This window comes from Solanum stenotomum, chromosome 11 (assembly GCF_019186545.1).
Source record: "Solanum stenotomum isolate F172 chromosome 11, ASM1918654v1, whole genome shotgun sequence".
Taxonomy (NCBI): Eukaryota; Viridiplantae; Streptophyta; class Magnoliopsida; order Solanales; family Solanaceae; genus Solanum; species Solanum stenotomum.
The window spans coordinates 53337258-53354962 of NC_064292.1; the positions used below are offsets into that span (position 1 = coordinate 53337258).

Genomic DNA, 17705 nt, shown 5'->3' on the forward strand with positions numbered 1-17705 from the left:
TTCGTTTGACATTCACAATATTTTTCACAAAAATAGGACAACATTTCTAATGAATCATGCTAAATCAAGCATAGTTGAAGTTAAGGTATATAACAACAATAATATCATAAGTAGGGTTTGAAAAAGTGGTATATATGTAGTCTCGCCCCTTACCTTGTGAAGATAGAGAGTCTAGTAGACTCTCGACTCAAGTAGAGTATACTAAAAACAAGTATGAGAAGGAAACATAGTAATAAAGATGCCATGTGAAAATAAAGAAGAAGAGATACCGTAGTCGAATTAGAAGAACCAACATATGATAGTAAAATCAAAGAATAAGATTGTAAGAGAGTAATAATTGCAATATTGATCAAGAAAATTGAATGACTTTCGATTATCTACTAATCTTCTACCCTTATCTTGAATCTATTTAAGGTCATATACTTGATAAGTTGCGGGTTTTGTCATGTCCGCTCTATATCCTCTGACCCATTTGTTCCGGGTCATACCCGTTTTATTAGTTAGGGTTTTAGGGCTTCTCATCAAAAAACCTCTACATCATTCCTCCAGCTTCCAAAAACCCAAACTTTCTGTGAAAGCAAAAATATGGGTAGCAACCAAGCAGCAGTATCATTCCTCACGAACATTGCACGCGCCGCCTTCGGTCTCGGCATCGGCGCCACCGTTCTCAACTCCTCCCTCTACACCGTTGACGGTGGTCAACGCGCCGTCCTCTTCGACCGATTCCGAGGAGTCATCGATGATACCGTCGGCGAAGGTACTCATTTCCTCGTTCCATGGCTTCAAAAGCCTTTCATCTTTGATATCCGTACTAGGCCCCACACATTCTCCTCCGTCTCCGGCACGAAGGATCTCCAGATGGTCCACCTCACCCTCCGTGTCCTCTCACGCCCGGAAGTTTCACGTCTTCCCTATATTTTCAAAAACCTAGGTCTCGAGTATGACGAGAAGGTTCTCCCGTCGATCGGTAACGAGGTAATGAAAGCCGTCGTAGCTCAATTCAACGCTGATCAGTTGCTCACTGAGCGTCCACAAGTCTCAGCTTTAGTTCGTGAGAGTTTGATCCGTCGTGCTAAGGATTTCAATATTGTGCTTGATGATGTGGCGATTACGCACTTGTCGTATGGTGCGGAGTTCTCTAAGGCTGTGGAGCAGAAGCAGGTAGCTCAGCAGGAAGCAGAGCGGTCTAAGTTTGTGGTGATGAAGGCTGAGCAAGAGAGGAGAGCAGCTATTATTAGAGCTGAAGGAGAAAGTGAGTCAGCTAAGTTGATTTCGGATGCTACTGCAGCTGCTGGGATGGGGTTGATTGAGCTCAGGAGAATCGAGGCGTCGAGGGAGGTTGCTTCAACCTTGGCTAAGACTCCCAATGTGGCTTACTTGCCTAAGCAAGGCAACATGCTTCTCGGTCTCAGCCCCACACGTTGAGTAGGTAATTAGGTTTACTATGTTGAGTGTTTTTTGAAAATGATCATGTACTATTTAATTTGCTTCAATAGTTACTATGAAATGTGCTGAATGGGATCAAGAAACAATGGAATATAAAGTTAGAGAATCAGGAGGAATAAATTAAGGTCATTTCTCTTTCGGAAAGCTGCCAAATTGTGCCTTGTATGGTAATGTTTGGATAATCTTCGTTTGAGTTCAGATTCTCAGGTTGTATCTTTTGATAAGTTCGGAAAAGCTGCCAAATTGTGCCTTTTGTTTCATTAATTGTATGGTAATGTTTGGATAATTTTCGTTTGAGTTCAGATTCTGAGGTTGTATCTTTTGATGAGTTCAGAAAAGCTGCCGAATTTTGCCTTTTGTTTCATCAATTGTATCGTAATCATTACGATTTGGATAACTTTCGTTTTTGTTCTGATTCTGAGGTTTTATTTGATAAGTTTTATTTTGGGAAAGCTTAAAATTAGATGTCTTTGTTTCTTTTGATGTATCCCCAGCTCTACTACTTCTGTCGAGTAAGTAACTTGGTGGCTCAGTGCTTTTACATATTGATAGATAAAGCTTGTTTGGATTTTTAGCTTAAATGGTAGTGTTGGATATAGCCAAGTTTCCGATAAAGTAGAACTGCAATGTTTATAGGCTAGACTGTCTGAAGAAGGCCCTTAATGTATTCATCTTGTTTAAGATTGGAGCTAGGGCACTGTCAAGGAAGGTGTCTAAATTCCAATGTAACTAAGAGCTTCATAGTCAAATCTTTAAGGCCTTTAGGGAAGAATTACCTTCTTTTTCCTGGTAGAATGAGAATGAATGGGATGATCTATAACAGTGTGAGAGAATATTGTAATACGAAGGTGTAAGTAAATAAATCGTTGTCATATTGATCAATTTTGGTTAAGTAGGCAGGCTAGATCATGTGTTAGTAAGATCATCGTAATGGCTAGCATGGGAATTAGGATGCACGAAATCATGGTACAGTCTGGGGAAGTGACTCATTTGTTTTGAGATAGACTGATAGCTTTTATATGTTTTACTTACTATAACTACTAGCTCATTTAGTTTTGCAATGATTCGGATCTTTGCATAAGTGGTTTACCTTCCTTTGCTCTACTGACTATGAAGGTAATGGCTTTGGGATGATGTAGTTTCGGCTAGGGATGAAATATAGTTAATATCATCCATGATATTGTTCATTTTAGCTTTTTCGGCTAGGTCATATTCCGTGTTGATGCCTTTCTACATCAGTAGCTTTAGCTCTTTTACAGAAACAGGCTAAGTTATGCCCTTTTCTTTTGTTTATTAATCAAAGGGGTCAGCGCGATGTTCTTACACTATGCTATGCACTTGTCTGAGGTGCATTCTGGGATCACTGGCATAAGATTCAGTTCAAAGATCAGCTTTCTACTTGGTCTTACTGCTAATGCAACTTCAGTGATACTGTGGTTGTTAGATACCTTTGTTATCTTTAATCGTTATTTCAACTTCTTCTATATCAGTTTGGGTGTTTATAATTGTTATTACTATTTGGAGCAATTGTTGTTTAATCTTGGTAGTAGTAATCACTACATTGGTGCTTCACATACCAGAGACCTGAATTCTCAAGGCAGAGCCATAGTTTGATATTTATGGCGTCTCCGATAACCATAGATTGACTTTGGTCTAGCGGTAAGAGCACCTCAAGTGACTATCTCATGAGTTGTCTTTCTAGTTCCAGCACATTGTAGCGTTTTGCACCAATGGTATTTGCAAATTTGTTCTTATAACAATGTGGGTATCAAGAAACTAGGGATTGAAAGAGAGAATTGGATCTCTATTTTTACAAATAAGAGATTTGGAAAGGTCTATTTGTTTTTTCTGTTCAATTTGGAAATGATTGTACATATTGTGACGATTATAACAATTGAAGCATAGTTTAAAGACTTGCCAAAAGTTGTTTCTCCTCGAGAAACCATTTAGAAAATGGCATTTGTTGTCCATCAAATAGGAATTAAGTTTGCTTATGAGGCGATATTTGGGATACTTTAATATAGTGTGTTTTGTCTCCGCTAAAATTTGTACTAGAGATCTCATGATTTTCAATCGTTTCACTGAACACATTACAATTGGAACTTATGCTTGATAGGCAATAAATAACCGAGGTCAAAATTTGAAGACCACTTTTTATATGCAATTTCTTAGTTATTTCACGTTGATGTCATCTAGTTCAAATATTTTTCTTCCGCGACTCTCTTAATCTTTGTATTCAACAAATGAACATTTGGACTTAGTCTTACGGTAAGACTCTTACCCTATCTTACGGAGAAGGGTGGAGAGAGATTGTTTTCGAAAAAAAATAAATTCATACGGAAGGAGCAATTATTAAAGGAAAAAGTAAAGTAGTTTGAAAAGTGCAATGAAATTGCTGTGTCTTATTGGACCACTACTAGGCCCACCTAAATAACCAATCTATAAAGGAAACAGCCCACTACCCATTTCGCACGCACAAAAAATCAAATTGTAGGAGAAAGGAAGAGAATTCTAAAAACCGCTCTTACTTTCTCTCTCTAGAAAAACAAAAAACTCTCTCTTTCTCTCTCTAATATCAATGGCGTCGCCACGCGAGGAAAACGTGTACATGGCGAAGCTCGCCGAGCAAGCTGAGCGTTACGAGGAGATGGTAGAGTTCATGGAGAAAGTTGTCGCTGCCGCCGATGGTGCCGAGGAGTTAACCGTTGAAGAACGAAACCTCCTCTCCGTCGCGTATAAGAATGTGATCGGAGCACGGAGAGCTTCATGGAGGATCATTTCCTCCATTGAGCAGAAAGAGGAGAGCCGTGGTAACGAAGATCATGTTGCTTCCATTAAGGAATACAGATCTAAGATCGAGTCTGAACTTACCTCGATCTGTAATGGAATTCTTAAGCTGCTTGATTCTAAGCTCATTGGCTCTGCTGCTACCGGTGACTCTAAGGTGTTTTACTTGAAAATGAAGGGAGATTATCATCGTTATTTGGCTGAGTTTAAGACTGGTGCTGAGCGAAAAGAAGCTGCTGAGAATACTCTCTCGGCTTACAAAGCTGCTCAGGTAAGAGTTTTCATTTTTGCTTATTGATAAACAAATTATTCGAATTCTGGAGAAAATATTTGCTTAATTGTCATGTTTGATCTCGTGCTTTCAGGATATTGCTAATGCCGAGCTTGCTCCTACACATCCAATCCGATTGGGACTTGCTCTCAATTTCTCTGTGTTTTACTACGAGATTTTGAATTCTCCTGATCGTGCCTGTAATCTCGCCAAACAGGTATGTGTTTCATTAACTTTTTATCACAATGCCTTTGATTATAGTAGGAATAGCTGCTAATTACATGAATGTGCCGAGTTATCTTAATGAATGTTACCATAATTAGTTGTAATTAGTACTATTAGATACAGTTCTGTTGAAATTGAATCAGTTGCATTTGATATAATGATAGTTAATCTTATTAAATAATAATTGATATTGTTGATTTGATCATATGTAAGGCCTTTGATGAGGCAATTGCGGAGTTGGACACATTGGGCGAAGAGTCCTACAAGGATAGCACTCTGATCATGCAGCTTCTTCGTGATAACCTCACTTTATGGACCTCTGATATGCAGGTACATATATATTTCTTTCTATTGTTAATACGGTTTTTTCTTGTTTCATTTGTAGAACAATTTTATTGATCTTTGCATCTTGCTTTATTCTTGTTCAGGATGATGGAACTGATGAGATCAAAGAAGCTGCACCTAAACCAGATAATAATGAATGAGCAGCAGTAAAAACTGGTGAAATTTCTTTAGGATTGAAATATGCTATGTTGTAACTTCTTTTTCATTTGTCTGGATTCAGCTCTTTGTTAGTTCTAGATCTTGTGATTTGTAATACCTAAAATCAACCGTTTCTTGTTAATTGTTGTTCTTGTTTGTTTCTATGTTGATTTCTCTTGTATTCGGATTATTTCCTTTTTCTCAAAGGAATGACTTATTGGGAAGTTGGATCTACCTTTTAATCCACAAATTTGTTAGCTTCTCCATTTCATATTACATGGATATAAATTCAAAAATTTTGTGCCAAACTAGGCATTGTGTCTAGATTGAAGTTTCTGAGCTTCTCCATTTCATATTTACATGGATATATGTTCAAAAACTTTGTGCTAAACTAGGCATTGGGTCAAGATTGAAGTTTATGAGCTTCTCCATTTCATATTTACATGGATATATGTTCAAATACTTTGTGCTTAGCTAGTCTTTGGGTGAAGATTGAAGTTTTTGAGCTTCTCCATTTCATATTTACATAGATATATGTTCAAAAACTTTGTGCCAAACTAGGCATTTGGTCAAGATTGAAGTTTATTAACTTCTCCATTTCATATTTACATGGATATATGTTCAAAGACTTCGTGCCAAACGAGGCATTTGGTCAAGCTTGAAGTTTCTTAGAAACTCAATTCTACTCTTGCATCTGAAAATTGACATTAAACTTTCATCTTTCTTTAATGTTTAGGTAGGTATGATAACTAAGCTAAGCATTATATTTACGTAACAACCCTTGTGAAAAACTCTCTGCTCTGTTTCTGGGTTGTTTAATGTTTGTTTGTTGTACTCTCTCCATTCCAAAATACTTGTCATGTTTCCCTTCTCGCGAGTTAAACTGGATTTAGGTTAATATCTTAAAATTGGGATATTATAAAACTATCGGTTAGTACTATAAGTTGCTATGTTTATATTGGTCGTGAAGTATACAGTTTGAGTTTCGAGAAGGGAAAATAACCAAGTATTTTTAGACGGGAGGAGTAGTAAACAAGAGTCCTCCCTGCTTTTGTTTGTCCCATCTGAAAATGACTTGCCTATGGCAATTGACTTGGTCATAAAGTGTCTGTTCTACTAAATATTACTCACTTTTAATTATGCCAGCAAGGTACCACTCACTTTGTTCATTTTTCTCACAAGGAGGGACCTACTCTTTTCTTTTGATTGTATTAAATTTTTAGAAGGGGTGGGGTAACTCATTCATATCATTAACTAGCTGTCTACTTTCTTGTCGATTCTCTTATGATGTCTTGGTTTGAAATTTGAAACCTATCTAGTGCTTTAGCCTTTAGATATTGCTCCTTGGTGAAGAAGCCATAGTATAAATTACTCAGATTTGGATAAGGCCCTTTCTTTAGTCATAATCATTAGTTTTGTCTGTTCCTCTTTTCAATATCACTTGTTCAAACCTTGACTGTAAAAAGGCAATAATATTGCCTGGTACCCATTCATTACCTCAACTGCTGTGCTTTAAAGCATTCTTCTTAATGAGTATAGTTGGCACTAGACACTTTTTGCTCCTGTTTTTTTCAAACTTTACAGTTGGATTTATGGAGGCACTTTTCTGTAGTTAAATTTAATTGGCACTTTACCCTATTGCTGCTTTTGTATTCTTGGTCCTTATGAGGTGCATGATCTAAATCAAATTTGTTGCTTGTTGCTTATTGGTGAAAACAATTAGAGACATTTTCCAATTTGGCATCGTAGTACTAAGCTGAGAGTCTTTCGAAAACAACTCCTCTATCTCACAAAGATAGAGGTAAGGTTACATAACTTCTTACCCTTCCCAATTACACTAGATATGTTGTTGGCAATATAGTATTGGGGTATTAAATCATATGGGTTGAATGGATGTGATGTAATGTAATACTCCCTCCGTCCCATTTTATGTGAGGTAGTTTGACTTGGCACGAAGTTTAAGAAAGAGAGGAAGACTTTTAAAACTTGTGGTCCAAAATGAATGATAGAAATTTGTGTGGCTGTAAATCATTTCATTGAGGGTAAAATAGATATTTTATAGTTAAATTGTTACTTAATATAGAAATGTGTCATTCTATTTGGGACTGACTAAAAAGCAAAGTAAGTAATATAAATTGGGACAGAGGAACTATAACATATTGTAGTATGTGCCTAACTGATAACAACTTTTCAATTTTGTCGTGTGTGATGTGGATGGTTTTTTCCACGATGTATCCACGTAGGACATAAAGAATTTGAAATGCCATCTAATAATGTGATAGATAGACTTGTAGAAATTGGTAGACTAATTGGAATCCAATATATCATTTGGTGGTTCAAAAGGTCGTTCGTTAATTGAATGGTTTGTGGTTGGCTGCATGTTCCTTTGAAATTGTAAAAGTGGGGTAGGTCTGAGTAGATTTTCATTCTTATCATGCACAATTTTGATTTGCTGTCAAAGATTCACCAAATTATTGAAAGTAGAAAAGAAGGAGAAATGAAAATTTAAAAAATGGGACGGTGCGGCTGAGTATAGTTTATTATCCAATGGAGAATCATGTATTTCTTTCGTTGACATGAAATTTAAAAAAATATGAGAAAACTTTGTAATATTCTTCAAAAAAAGTCTTTCCAGTTGAGTTAATAAATGGCGGATTGTTGACCTGCTTAAAATAATGTTTTTTCCTCTATAAATGTTCAGTAAAATGAAGCATGAAGAATTCGTAAGAAAAAATTCTTATAAAAAGTTCTATTTGACAAAATATCGTGGAGTTTGATGGTATATAATTTATTGACCCGACTAATTTCAATTCGCAATGGAAAGGACTACAGCGGGAGTAAAATATACCATGTTTCCAGTGTTCGAGTCCGATTGAAAGGTACCCTAGTTCCTCGAACGAGGATAATAGAGGGATTACAACTATCCACCACACCTCCCCAATAAATACTATCTACTCTATCCCACGGTCTTACAATTCTGAAAATCCATATTTCTTTGAAAGCAATAAAATCTAAATTAATTGACCATTTAATATTTGATATTCACTATCTCAATTAATTTGAATTTGCATTAGGATAGACCACTTGTGGAGTAACATGCTCCCTCTTGAAAGTTACTTTGTTCTAGAGACTCGAGCCCTATTGAAAAGGTACTATAGGGCTCAAGCGGACCTCGGTCAAGAATAAAGGGATTGCAACCACAAAACTTCGAATATTCCCACGTAAAATACATGTCCAAACACAACTTCAAGTTCGAAACATCATAACTTCAAAAACGGTTTCAACGTCAAAAATTTATTGTCAAACTGAAGCTATATTATAGGATAATAAACAAACAAGAGAATGGAATTTTTGAGGATGCAATTTCTTGTATAACTGAAAACACATTTGTACAGCATAGTAACATTGTTCAGTAACTGTACTATTCAAGCTGTATTTATATATATATTACAAAAGGCTTTCCTATTCAGAAATTGGTTCTCTCTTAAACATGGAAACTTTTCCTCATTATGAGATCACCAACTTTTCGAAACAAAGCTTTTCTTCTACTACTAACATTTCTATCGCTATCTGAATCCTCGAAAAGATTTGCATTTGGTTTTCCTTCCTCGTCTGCTAAGGCAGGTGAAGACGCTCTTCTACAATGAGATAAGGAATGTGGTGTACGATGCTCTGACTTTGGCGTGATTGAAGTTGGATCAAATATCGATCCCTTAAGTGTCTCGTCCTTTTCATCATCCTTGTTTTTTTCAAGTTTCAGCTCTGTAAGATCAGCCCTGAAAGCTTTCCTGCCTTTATGATCATCTTCATGTTCCTCGACCATTTCACTAGGTACATTGACATTGTCATGAGAAGCTGCATGCCCGTTGATTCTTAGTCGTTCATTTTCTTTAGTGATGAAATGCAGGGCTTCTTCTTTCTCGGACAGACGATCTTTGAGTTGAGAATTTTCATCTCTAGCTAAGCCAGCTGCAGCTTTTGCTGCATTGGCTTCATTTATAGCCTGTTTCAATATGTCCCTCAATTTGAACTTTTCATCCTTGGCTGCTTTACTCGTATCCTCGGCTGCTTTAAGTGACTCTGCAAGCCTTTCTGTCTCGCGTTGAGCCAAACTTCTTTCCTCATCAGCTCTTTTTATACAAGTGATGAACCCCATTTCTTTCCCGTTCCACGCCAAAAGTGACTCCTCGTTCTCTAGTCTCAATCTCTCTGCTGTATTTCTGTATAGGTCTGCTTCCTTTTTCGCCTCATCCAAGAGCTTGTGATACTTAGCCTCGGTGTTTCTGATCATCTCTTTCAATTTTCCCTCCTCGTCTTTCACTTGTTCTAACTCTAATTGAGTAGCACCAAGTTTCTCCTTAGCCTCGGAGGCTTCAGTAGCAACTTCCTTCAACGCTAACGCTAAATCATCCATCGCCTTTCTGCTTTTCTCCTCTGCTTCGCTAGCAAACTTAAGTTCATTTTTAAGCAAATTTATCTCATCGTTCAAATTCTTAACCTTCGACAATGCAATTTTCTCCCTCTCTTGTGCATTAGCCACGTCCTCCTTTCCCAATGCAAGTTCAGAGTTAAGGCTTTCAAGTTCCTTCTTCACAGAATTCGCAATCTCCCCATTGCTATTATAACCATTCAAACGCCCACTATTACTTCTCTTCGATAAAGGAGCAGAAGCAGAAGCAGCCTCTAACGACTCAATCTTCTTGTGAAGTGAAGCCATCTCAACCTTAGATTCTTCAAGTTCAATCTTAGCACGTTCAAACTGCCTCGTCTGTAACTCAAACGAATCATACATTTTCGACTCAGACAACTTCCTATTCTCCAATTCAACTTCCAATTCTTCAATTTTTTTCTTAAACACAAACAATTGTTCCGTGGTTTTAACTTCAGACGCTTTAACACGACCAATCTCCTCTCTCAATCCTCCTAACACGACATCTTTTTCAGCTAATTTAACCTCATATTTCTTCACCCTTTCGAGTTCCACCTTCAACGACTCGATATTCTTATCTTTAATCTTCAAATCTTCTTGTGTTTTAGAATGAAATTCCCTCAAAACTTTAAGTTCTGCTATTAGTTCCCCTGCCTTTTTAGGTGACAATCCTTCATTAGCCAACTTTTTCATTTCTCTAATTTCAAGAATTGCTCTATCTTTTTCACCTTCAACAAAATCTAGTTGCTCTTTTGTTTCCCTTAACTCCTCTTCAACAAGTCCCATTTGCTCTTTCATAACCAAAACTCTATTATTCACTTGATTCTACAAACACCAAAAAAGAAAAAAAGTCAAAACAAAAATTTAATCCTTCTTTTATGATAAGGGAAACTCACAACCGCTACCCTTTGGGTGCGCACAGAATAAAGCCCCCGTTCTTACGCAATAGCTCGCAAACCATCCAGGAGAAATAACTCGCACTAGGCAAGCCCGGTGCGTGCACACAGGGTAAAACTGTCACTCCTATACAACAGCTCGCAAATCACATAGAATGAGAGGTAATCCGCACTAGGCAAGCTCGGTGCGACGAGCTCGACCCCAAAAGACAAACCCTTTGCTTTTGCTTGTAAGGGGTTTCGAACTTGACATCTCCAACATAAAAATCTCAAGCTCAAACCACTTGGCCACCCTTTGGGTCAAAATTTAAATCTTTTTACACAAAACCCAATTCAAAAAATCAAATAAAAAACACAAAAAATAAATAATTACCTCAATTAAATTGTCAATCTTGGAGGGTTTTTTTCTATCAATAGAAACGACAGCGTTTGAATCAATTTGACAACCCAAAGCATCACCTCCACAAAGCTTTGATGCAGAAAATGTTCTTGAAAATCTTGAAGAATGACTTTTTTGTCCAAAATCAATGGACCCAGATCTACAAATTCCTCAAAAACATCAAAAAGATTCAATCTTTAATTATAAAAAATTCAAAAAAAAAAAATCAAATTTTTTTTTCAAGAGAAAAAAAACCCCAAGAATGGAAAAACCTTAACAAACAAATCCGAGAAAATCTCTCAACTTCAAATGAATTATATACACACAATATACATACATCAATTTAGAAAATATCGACACCCCAAATAAAAATTGAACAATTATATAATGATAATAACAATGAAAAATTATTTTTTAAAAAAATATTAAAATGGGGTTACCTTGATTTTGAACGTAACATTTTTTTCTTGGTTACGTGTTTGAATCTCTTTTTTTCTCTTGGAAAAATCAGCACAAAAAATTAGAAATATTCTAACTTTTTTTTTTTGTGTGTGTATTTTTTGAGAAAAAAAAGTTTGTTTTTGAAGGTTTGATGACAAAGTCCGAAGTTGGCGGGGCTTTCGTTTGGTAAAAATAATGTAACGGAAAAAGGTTTTGTAAGAATGAGACAAAGTGAAAGGGACCTATAAAAGGTTAGAAGAAGAAGAATTAGAAGATTTTGGTTGAAATGGCAGAAGATCTATGTGAATTGACTAAATTGCCCTTGGTTAAGGTCAACTTTTGAAAATTTAATGAGTTAATTAATTAGAGATAATAGTTAATTACATGAAGTTTTCAAATGTTTATTCTCAATCCATTTACTTTTAGGTGTCACTTTTAACATATTAACAAGTACTACTAATTATTTTTTCCCTTTTTTCTCCTTAGCAATTAGCATTAATTATTTATTCTTCAAATTAATATGGGTATTATGGTCAAATATTTATGTCAATTGTTGTTGGTTAAGGGCATGCAAAGTTTAAAATGAATAAGTAAAAGTGAGCGGATAAAATATTTCACTTGCAAATATTAAAGTTATTGTTTTTGTTATGATGACTGTGGTGTTTGGGAATAGTTTAAACGTATCTTGATTGGTTTTATGAGATATCGATTACTTCTCATCAGAAGAATAGAAGAAGTCTTATAATGTATGTTGTGTATGTCTTAAACGACAACATATTTCATTTCTAATCTTAATAAAAAACAGTTGAAAAAAGGAATGTTGAGGAAGAATATATGTATATATAATACAACTTTTCCAATCGATCAACGATCCTTCCTGTGTGTTGATCATAAATAAGACATTCAAAAGATTAAAAGATTACACGAAGATGAGTAGCTTCAAGGTGGACCGGTGGGTGGAAGATTTTTGCATACATGGTTGGGTTCCGTGTGAATTGACTAAATTGTCCTTGGTTAAGGTCAACCTATGAAATTTATGAGTTAATTAATTAACACAACCTCCACCAAAATATTTTTATAATTAATTACATGAAGTTTCAAAGGAGTTTACGTTTCATTTGCAAATACTGAGGTCATTATTTTGCAAGTTGAAGTGTGGACATAAAATTTTGAGTTACTAGTGGATGTACTATTTGAATTTCAACACTTTGTATAGATGATTATTACAAATTGTTTCATAGTATATCATATTAGAAAATTTTAAATAAATTTTATAGTGTTAAGAGTTAATTAATTTTTATCCTTATTCTTTTTTCGAATTACAAAAATTCCTTAAATTTAGTGGAGTTTAGATACATCCCACAATGTCACGATACATCGCATCTCGATTTTGGATACATCACTCAACGTTCCGATACATCGCGTACATCCTGATACATCGTGTACATCCTGATACATCGCGTAAAGTGATATATTTGACCAATACATTGCGTAAAGTTATGTATCCGAGAATACCAAAGAGTAGGGATTTTGGTAAATTTTTCAGATGGTAAAGAATTTTAGAAAATATGATAAAAGAAGTTGTGTATTTAGGTAATTTTTCCATCATATTAATATTGTATTATATAATATTATTATGGTGGATATAATGTTAAAATAAATTATATTATTTTATGTCGATACATAAATATCTCATATCAACAATTTGAAAGATAAACCTATAAAAAAAGTAATATACAAAATAGAGTTCCTGTATTGATGAGAAGTTTGATTTTTCACCTTATATTATTGTCCTCGAATATCCCCTACCGGAAAAAAAAGAGGAAAAAGTTTCAAGTTTATTACATAATAGAAATGATGTATGGAACGGGTAATTCAATCAATATAAAACCATTTCATGTGACGTATAGAGTGAAATGTGAATAGTTGATATTTGAAATTTAAGATTCTCTTAAAATAGAATTTCAAACATAGAAACTATATAAGTTTTTTTATAAATGTTCTTACTTCGTATCGATGAAAAATATATGAGATGGACATATTCAATGAAGGTAATAGAGGATTGATTATAATAGTTTATGTTAACCCTCATAAAGATGCAAAAGCCAAATATTTAATTATAAGCTTTCATTAACCCCTAAAGCCATATATAGTATTATTTTGTATCAAATTATCTGTTGTCATTTTTAATAATAGTAATTAATTAAATTATGGTTGTTTTAGAAATTAAAGATAAACTTACTTATTTTTCTCACTTTACCCTTTGTAGTAATTATTCTTAACCAATACAAACACATTAATACAGTAAATATTTAATTAAAATATATTTCATAACTTAAGATAAAAATAATAATAAAATAGTCAATAAACCCTCCATTTTAATTTTTAAAAGAGACATGAAAAAAGATATAACACGATAAATAATTTGAGATGGGAAGTACTTTATAAGATTACAATTGTGTGATTAATTATAAATTATAGATTTTTGAGCTTATAATTTTATTTTATTTTATTTTATTAATAAAATAAAAGGAGACATTGAGAATGCTTAGAAGTTGAGAGAAGTCTGACTTTGTCTAGGGGCCGGCAAACATGACGTTGAAATTTGTTTTAATTAATATTTAGTTTAATAACGGATTAATTTAAAATTAAATTATTATAATCTCTAATAAGTAATGTAATTTGTAATTAATAATTTTTGTGAGTTTTGACCATACAATTGGGTTATGTTACCTACTTAATAGGAAATTATATTTTTAAAAAGTCAGAAAATATCAATTTTGAAGAAATTTATTGTGGCGGCACGTCTATGGCAGGTTCCCGTTGATGTTACTGGGTCTAAAAGTTTTTTTAAAAAAAAATTTGGTGTTCGATATTAATATTAGAGCTCTAATTAATTTAAATTTGCATTCATGTAATATCTATTTTTTATATGATCATTCAACTAATAGTTAATATCTCAAAAGGTTAATTTTTTTGTAAAGGAAAAATGGAATTAAGAAGAAAAAATGATTTTCTGAAATAATAATAATTGATAGTTAAGTGATCATATGAAAAAATCAACCCTACTAATTATATGGTTGTTACACATTATTTCATAATGTATCGTACTTTCTTGTTTTAATGAATACAACTGGATAGCTTATATCGTTTTTCACCGTTAAAGGATAATACTACAAGAAAAAAAAAGTAGGGTATGGTATAGCAACTCTATATTAAGAAAGGATAAATGATAAAGTATGATAATTAACTAATAAGTCAATAAAAATTAGAATAAAAGAAGAAGATGTAACTACACCAAATTAGTCGTTACATAAAACAAAACATTTCATTATTCCATAACGATGAATTTAACTATGCGATACGATAAAATTTAAATAACTATTATATATATTCAAACTAAATGGCAACCATCCAAACATACTTAATGCTTACACAAATTTGGGAGAAATCAAAGATTCTGTATAAATAATACTGTCTTGAATAGTATGTGTAAATATATCATCATCATTCAATGGCCATATTCGATTTTTGCATAATTCAAATGCTCCATGGGATATTCTATATAGAGCAACTTTCACATATAGCAAACACAAAATTCATATTTGTATGTTATAGCAAAATTTGCATAATTGCGTTCCATAGCAAACATATATATGTATAATTCGTTATACATATACAAAAAAAACAATTGTATAATTCGCTATACATATACAAAGAAAGCAGTTGTATACAAAAGATCAATTGTATAATTTGTGTATGTATAAAACGAGAAAGAGAGAAAGGCAAAAAAAAAACTGGACAGGAAAATATTTGTATTATATAATTATAAGTGTATAGGACGAATATATATGTATTTGCATGTGTATATACAATTTTCTCTCGCTTTATACAAACAGAAGCGCAATTTATACATTTCGTTTCTGTTTGTATAAAGTGAGAGAGGCGGGTGAGCGAGCGAGATCTAGGAGAGGGGAACGAAAATATATGTATATATATAATTTTCTCTCGCTTTATACAAACACAAACGCATTTTATACATTTGCGTTTTTGTATAAAGTGAGAGAGGCGAGCGAGACTGCCACCAAACGAGAGTGGTGAGCGAGATTTCACCAGGGAGAGTGGCGAAAATAGCAATAGTTTGTTATAAGGTACAATTAAATCAAATTATATTTATAGCATTTAATTTGAATTAATAATTTGCTATTATATACAATTTTCCCTTCTATATACCACATTTCCACAATTTGTTCTTGAACTAAGTAACACTTGCTCATCTGAAAACATGTACATTGGTATTATTGACACAATTCCATTACATGAAATGGTGAATAATTTCATCCAAGATTCCTTTGTATCATATTCTTTCATAATCCATAAATTAAATATTCCATGATCGGTAAAATAAGCACAAAGCATTCCTCTTAATATCGCTACACCAATGTCAATTATGTGCACCATCTCTGGCAAGGGTATCTCTCTGTACATCTCATTTAGAATATTAAATGAAACTACACAAAACCTTGGTAAAACACCAACCCAATGAAATGCTCCATGTAGAAAGGCCAAACAATCCATTTTAGACAAATATAAAAAGCTTTTTGTAATACCACCTTCGATTTCATCAATTTTCCTCCAAGAACCATTTTTTTCAGTAAGACGATTTCATCGGTTTCATTGATAAAATCTTCATTAACCCTAACGACTTTATAGGCATCACGAGAAAAGGCCCAAAATAGTCCCTCATCTTTGGGTTAAGACTTAAAGTCATTCCATGAAGCATTATTAGTCCCTCATGTTTGCAATATTGGTGCACTTTTGATCCTCCTTCAAAATTTTGCCTATTTTTTAACATTGATTTTATTCATAATTTATGTATGAAATGTTTAATCGTCATTTTATATATTTAATAGAAATAATAACTCCATGTGAGAGATTGTGAGAAGAAAAATACCTTATTTTGTTTAGTAGAAATCCATAGCAATAATATTGAGGAATTTATTTTAGTTTTACTCCAAATATCGATGAGAAAACAAACCATCGCAACAACAATAGACTCTAACATGATATGGTTCAAAGTTTAGAGGCCATTCAAGTTTTTTGATATCGTTAACAAGGTGAACCGATGATAAACAAGAAGAATACAAGTAAAATGTCTCAGAACATGATGATTGGCCAGTAAGAATTTTTCGGGAATTTTGATTTTTGGTATGATTGAGATGTTTTTTTTCAAAATAAGGTTCTGAGATTAATTTTTTCCAAGAATTCCTAACACACTTAAAACGTAGAAGAGATTTCACAGATAGCCTCGTGAGGATGTCCATAATTATTTCCTGTTGGACGTGAATTTCCATAAAGGACGAATATATATATATATATATATATATTAATGCTTAACGAAGAACAAAAGTTGAAGAAGAAAGGTACCTTTATTGGATTCTCGAAATAGATAGGGTTTAGTTGATGTTTATTTATAAATAAATAATAAACAAGGGTAGGAAACTTTATTTAATATATAATAAGGCACTGCTAATTATAATACTAACAAGCTAAATTAAACTGGGATTAGAAAACCTAATTAAATAAAGAGCAAACTACAAAAATTACATATTTTTAAGGCAAAATTACAATCTATCCCTTAAAAGTTTATAATTACAGAAATCCCTCAAACGGATGTAATAATATAAGCGCTAATACATTAATCTGATGCACGAATACAATAATATAAGCATTGATACATTAATTTGATGCGCGAGATACAATAATATAAGCGATGATACATTAATCTGATGCACGAGATACAATAATATAAGCGCTGATACATTTATCTGATGCGCGAGATACAATAATATAAGCGCTGATACACTAATCTGATGTGCGAAAATGAGGGATTTTGGAAATTTATAAAATTTATAGGGGGTAATGATAATAAGTAAATTAAAAGGTGGGATTTCTGTAATTTTTCCTTAAATAAATACAAAAAATAGTAAGGATTTCTACTCTTGGAATTAAGCTAAATAAATTATTTTCTTAATGAAAATCAAAGAACCCAAATTAACATTTGCCATTTTCTTTTCTCCATTTTTTCATAATTCTATAACATGAGTTTAGGGTCCATAAAAAACAACTACTAAATTGTTGACTTCTTTTCTTTGCCTGGTGTTTGGATTATGATTGGTGTGACATTTTAATATTAATAAAAACATATTATATGTTCATTATGTATCATGCTATTTTCATTATATTTGTGCCTCTTTACTCTCATCAATTGTTGAAGAATGTGGTCATTAGTTACAGTAACTTTTGTAACCACCATTATATCCATTAATATTCTACCTCGCTCTTTAT

The 17705-nt window shown here is 33.4% G+C and overlaps 3 protein-coding genes across 4 annotated transcripts; 2 read left to right on the forward strand and 1 right to left on the reverse strand.

Annotated features, from left to right (window-relative positions):
- The first annotated feature begins 533 nt into the window (after nt 1-533).
- Nucleotides 534-1552, forward strand: LOC125845212 (prohibitin-3, mitochondrial). Its single transcript, XM_049524668.1, has one exon. It carries the CDS (start codon nt 586-588, stop codon nt 1423-1425), a length of 840 nt encoding a protein of 279 aa, XP_049380625.1. The 5' UTR covers nt 534-585; the 3' UTR covers nt 1426-1552.
- A 2368-nt stretch (nt 1553-3920) lies between these two features.
- On the forward strand, nt 3921-5536 carry LOC125845213 (14-3-3-like protein 16R). The gene is made up of 4 exons (XM_049524669.1): nt 3921-4504; nt 4599-4721; nt 4943-5059; nt 5158-5536. The coding sequence occupies exons 1-4, from the start codon at nt 4025-4027 to the stop codon at nt 5212-5214; spliced, it is 777 nt and encodes a 258-aa protein (XP_049380626.1). The 5' UTR covers nt 3921-4024; the 3' UTR covers nt 5215-5536.
- A 3035-nt stretch (nt 5537-8571) lies between these two features.
- Nucleotides 8572-11478, reverse strand: LOC125845189 (putative WEB family protein At1g65010, chloroplastic). 2 transcript variants are annotated; one of them, XM_049524633.1, is made up of 3 exons: nt 11357-11478; nt 10911-11076; nt 8572-10466 (listed from the first exon to the last, which is right to left on the reverse strand). In XM_049524633.1, the coding sequence occupies exons 1-3, from the start codon at nt 11374-11376 to the stop codon at nt 8697-8699; spliced, it is 1956 nt and encodes a 651-aa protein (XP_049380590.1). In that variant the 5' UTR covers nt 11377-11478; the 3' UTR covers nt 8572-8696. The 2 variants fall into 2 exon arrangements, with proteins under 2 accessions (XP_049380590.1, XP_049380592.1); XM_049524635.1 differs by lacking the exon at nt 11357-11478 and adding an exon at nt 11189-11290.
- Between the last annotated feature and the right edge of the window lie 6227 nt (nt 11479-17705).